The sequence below is a fragment of the Sturnira hondurensis genome, unplaced genomic scaffold (assembly GCF_014824575.4).
Source record: "Sturnira hondurensis isolate 20B ecotype Veracruz unplaced genomic scaffold, ASM1482457v3 Scaffold0023676, whole genome shotgun sequence".
Lineage (NCBI taxonomy): Eukaryota > Metazoa > Chordata > Mammalia > Chiroptera > Phyllostomidae > Sturnira > Sturnira hondurensis.
This window is the reverse complement of record NW_028096307.1, coordinates 1-4297: the sequence shown is the minus strand read 5'-3', so window position 1 is coordinate 4297 and position 4297 is coordinate 1. Positions and strand designations below refer to the sequence as shown.

Sequence of the window (4297 nt, the reverse complement as noted above, 5' to 3'; positions counted from 1 at the left end):
TATTTAACAAATGTGACCTGACACCCACATGTGGGGGGAGGGGACATATAATGAACAGTCACAGTGACCATGACAATGAGGAAGAGCACCCTTCCCCCAGGACCCACAGGTGACAGGAACCTTGGAACCTCAGTGGGTGATGAGCGGTGGGTGGCCCTGTCCTGGACATGGGTTCCACCACCCAATAACAATTCCACTGATGCCCGTCTGTTCCCTTCCACCCACAGTCCTGCTCACAGAGAACCTTCAGGTGTGAGGTAGGAGGCTGGGTCTATTCTGTGCTCACAGGTTACAGGTTGGTTTAGAAAGTGGTCACCGGTCCCTTCTCAGCCTTGTGTGATTGGGTCATTGTGAATTTATCCTCAGGACCACGGTGTCCTGCAGAGCCAATCTGTGAAGGGGTGGACCATGGCTGTGACAGTTGACCTTGAAGGATCCAGGAGGGGAGTGGCCTCAGAGTCACCTCCAGTGACCTTTCCCCTTGGTGTCCTGGGAGGGACCCTCAGGGCTGCCCATGATCCTGCCCAACAGGACAATGGGCTGCAAAGGGACAGGGAGTGGACATCATCCAGCACCACTGTCTTTGTAGGAAGGACAAAGGACATTGACTTTGCAGCTTCCCACAGGGGGTTGTGAGGATTCTGAGGGAGAGTCACCTGAAGAAGTTAGCACAGCCCTAGTCCATGTGAAGTCCCCTATAAATGTCAGCTCTGGTTGTTCAAAGCTGGCGAGTAACCTCTGGAAGCTGACTCTTCCTGCCCCTGTGTCCTTAATCCCATGTGGAAACATCGAATGAGTGTTAGTGAAGTCCGTCACTCCGTATGCTTGTAGTAAGTGATTTCTGGCTGAGATGTTTCGAGGTTCAGGAGGCCCTCAGCTCCAGGCTGGGCAGCAAGAAGCAGAGACGTTTCTTCAGCCTGAGAGTCCCCATTCCCGTCAGCTGAGCCTGGGTCCACGGGGTTGTTCAGGGAAGGGTCAGGCCCTGGGTCAGGCACCAGGGACCTCCCCACTGCTTTCTGTGCTGGGCAAATGGTCAAGGGAGTAGGGTCCAAAGCCCAAATCCCGAAAATAGGCTTCAGAGGCTCAGAGAAGTGGGTGTGTGGGAAGGTGAAGATGTGAGACCCATCGATGGCATTGTAGAATGAGACCTCCCCCTGCTCATAGTCCAGAAAAACCCCTACCCTCTCAGGAGGGTGGACAATTGTCAGTTTGGTCCGAGGGTCAGTGAGACCACGGTAGTCACTCCCATCGGACCTCCTCATTCCCCAGAATCCATTCTCAGGTTTCATTTTATCAGGAAATCTCCTCTCCACATTCTCCCTACACACCCCGATACACCACTGTTTCCTGTCCCCGACATTCACCTCCCAGAAATATCTCCCTGACACGAAGCGCTCACAGCCCAGCACACAGTGATTCCCACAAAATCGACTGGGGTTGTCTGGCAGGTCCTCCCATTCCTCTATCCACTGCAGGCTCCTCTTGTCCTCAGAAATGAGGAAGGCGCGGTGCGCTGTGTCTGTATCCAGAATCACGTCCGCTGCAGGGGGTTCGGGATGGGGTAAGGTCAGCCATGGTGCCCAGACATCAGAGCCTCAGCCTTCAAGGCCTGGGTCTGGGCACGAGGCTAAGTCCACGAGGCTAAGACACGAGCCCTCAGCCAGCCCTGGACGTGACCCTCAGCCACACTGAGAGATCCCCAGGTGTCTTGTGTTTGCTGAGGAAGGGGAGTGAGCAGACTTGGGGCCAACTCTATTGTGTTTGCGTCCCCAAAATGTCCGTGCCCACCAGTGCTTTAAAGTCACATGGATTTAAGTGTCAGCCGTGGCTCTGCCCCTGAGCTGGGTGATGTCCTTTTCTGCACAGTCTCTGTCTCCACAGACAGCAGCTACAGAATATCTTGACTTCAATATCCTGTCTGTGAATGGGGGTAAAACACTAATCTCTGTGTTGGAATGAGAAAACTGAGTAGTACGTTTAGTCGGAGGCCAGGCAGAGCAGAAGTGCCTGGTGTGATGTCAGACTCCATGTCCCTCTGTGCTCGGGGCCAGGGTGGGGCATCATGTGCTCTGGGGTCCACCCCCACCTTTCCCCACCCTGTCTGGCCCAGGAGTCAGGCCTCTATGGACAGAGTCCCTGGGCTCCTGGACTCTGGTTACTGTTGGGTTTGGCCAAGGGGAGGTGCGGGCTGAACACGGGAAGGAGGGAGGAGAGGAGGCTCAGTGCTGACCCCCACGCCCCCAGGGAGATGCTCCACCACAGCACCCCCTCCCAGGGGACCCTCCCTGAGCCCCAGCTGCCTCCTCCAGGCCTCAGTGAGGCCTCCCTGTCACCTTGTGCCCTCGGCCCAGCGGTGGTCACAGCTCCCACTGCTGTGAGCCCTGGGGGATCATGTGTCCTTGTTGGTTTTCCTTAAGGCAACCCCCACCTGTCACTGTGAACACATCCAGCCCCATCTCTGTGTCATTGGTTTCTTTCACCTCTTCATGTTGTGCCCTGTGACCCACCTCACTGCCCTAGACCAGCTCACCAAAGCCTCTAGGTGACAATAGTCCTTGTTCCTTAAACATGGCCATGAGCACTTTTGTCAGTAACAGCCAGAGAGAAGGAAGCACCAAGGTCACCTCCACACTGGTGATCGTGTGGCTTATAAAGGATCACCTGTCACAAGGCCACCAGGAGGAGTGGCTGGTGCTGCCACATTCTGTGTCCCTGTTCCTGTCAGTCACGAGTGCCCGAGGTACACTGTGAAGAAGTGCTGTGAGGGTGTGTAGTCAGTGAACAATCTGGGCAGGTTGCGGGGTCCTCTGTGCTCTCTGACCCTGAACCCCTGAGACTGAGTCAGCCCACAACACAGTCTGTTCTAGTCCGAGGAGTTGCCTGCCTATTTCCAAGTCTTAAGATGCCTTCCACTGCCCTGACCCCTGTAGCTCACTTGGATGTGCTTCATCCTACACAGCTAAAGGTTGTAGGTTCGATTCCAGGCCACTGCACATGCCTGGGTCCTGTGTCCATGCCCAGGGTTGGGGCGCACACTAGAGGCAGGGGGTGGATGTTTTCCTGTCACATCGATGTTTCTCTCTCTCTTTCTCCCTCCCCACCCTCCTACCTATAAATAAATATATATATAAATAAATAAATAACTTTACATCAAGGAAAGATACCTTTTCCTCACTGTGGTCAGTACCATCAGACAAACACCCCCTTCAAACAGGCTGTCTGTTTCCTGTGGGTGTCTGACCAACACACAGTCATCACCTCACTCAGTCCTTGTCCCAACCCTCACAGAGCAGGAATGACTGGAACTCGCCATAACTGGAGGACACACAGGGGCAGCAGGGGCAGGAGCTCGGTCAGGTCACCCCCTCCCTCTCCCTGCCGACCCTTCCTCCAGCCCCATCCATCCTGCCTCTTCTTCCTACAGAAAACTTTGGACCCCAGGATAGTCCCTGTCCATTGTCTCTGGGTTCAGGGCAGCAGGTGGGCACACCTTTGAGACCACAACTTCAGGTCACACCCCAGAACTGTCCCAGACAAGAGTTGGAGAGAGAAGGGGGAGCAGAGGCCCTCGGGGGCTGTCCTGGGGACACAGGGTGATCCACTCACCAGGCTGGAAAAGGGCCATCTTCCACACTGGAAAGAAGGAGACACAGACAAGGACAGGTCATTCTCTCTGTCCTCCCCACACCCACTGACCACACTAAGCCTCTTCCCTCTCCTCTCCTCAGTCTCCTCCAACGTCCACTCTCCTCATCCACAGCTCTGCCGACCAGGCTAAAACTTCTCCCAGTGCTGGGCTTCCCTGCATCAGGCTGGGGCCTCCGGGACAAGGCCAGACTTTGCCAGGTGTGCGCGTGTGTGGCATCAGGGTGAGGGGACGCTGGGTCTGGAAGTTCCTCTCTGAGTGTCCAGACAGGAGGGGGTGGTTCACCCACAGAAAATGAGTCTCTGAGCTGGATGTGGTCACCCAGCAGGGAAAGGCCGGACGTGCTTCCCGCACGGGAACCAGGAAACCAGAGAGCATCAGACTCACTCACCTGCATAGGCCTGAGGCTGATCACCTGCAATGGAGACAGACAGTCACCAGAACTGACATTTCTGAGTGGGTTCCTTTCTATCCTTCATGCCCCCCGTCACCTTCATGTTTGCCCCCCACCCTCCCCACCTCTCTATCTGCCTGCTCCCTCCCTGGCTGCGCCTCCTCTTTCCATCAGCTGCAGCTCAGGACCCCGAGGTGCCCTGCACGGGGTGTCCCAGGGTCACCACACAGCTGTCCTGTCCCTGTCTGTGCAGCAGT

The 4297-nt window shown here is 55.8% G+C and overlaps 1 protein-coding gene across 1 annotated transcript; it reads right to left on the bottom strand.

The window, feature by feature from the left end:
* Positions 1-202: 202 nt before the first annotated feature.
* Positions 203-4061, bottom strand: LOC118981128 (butyrophilin subfamily 3 member A3-like; the record flags this gene model as incomplete). The annotated part of the gene is made up of 3 exons (XM_037037856.1): positions 203-1540; positions 3607-3633; positions 4038-4061. Coding segments are annotated over 3 exons (779 nt in total), but the record flags the coding sequence as incomplete, so codon positions are not given.
* Between the last annotated feature and the right edge of the window lie 236 nt (positions 4062-4297).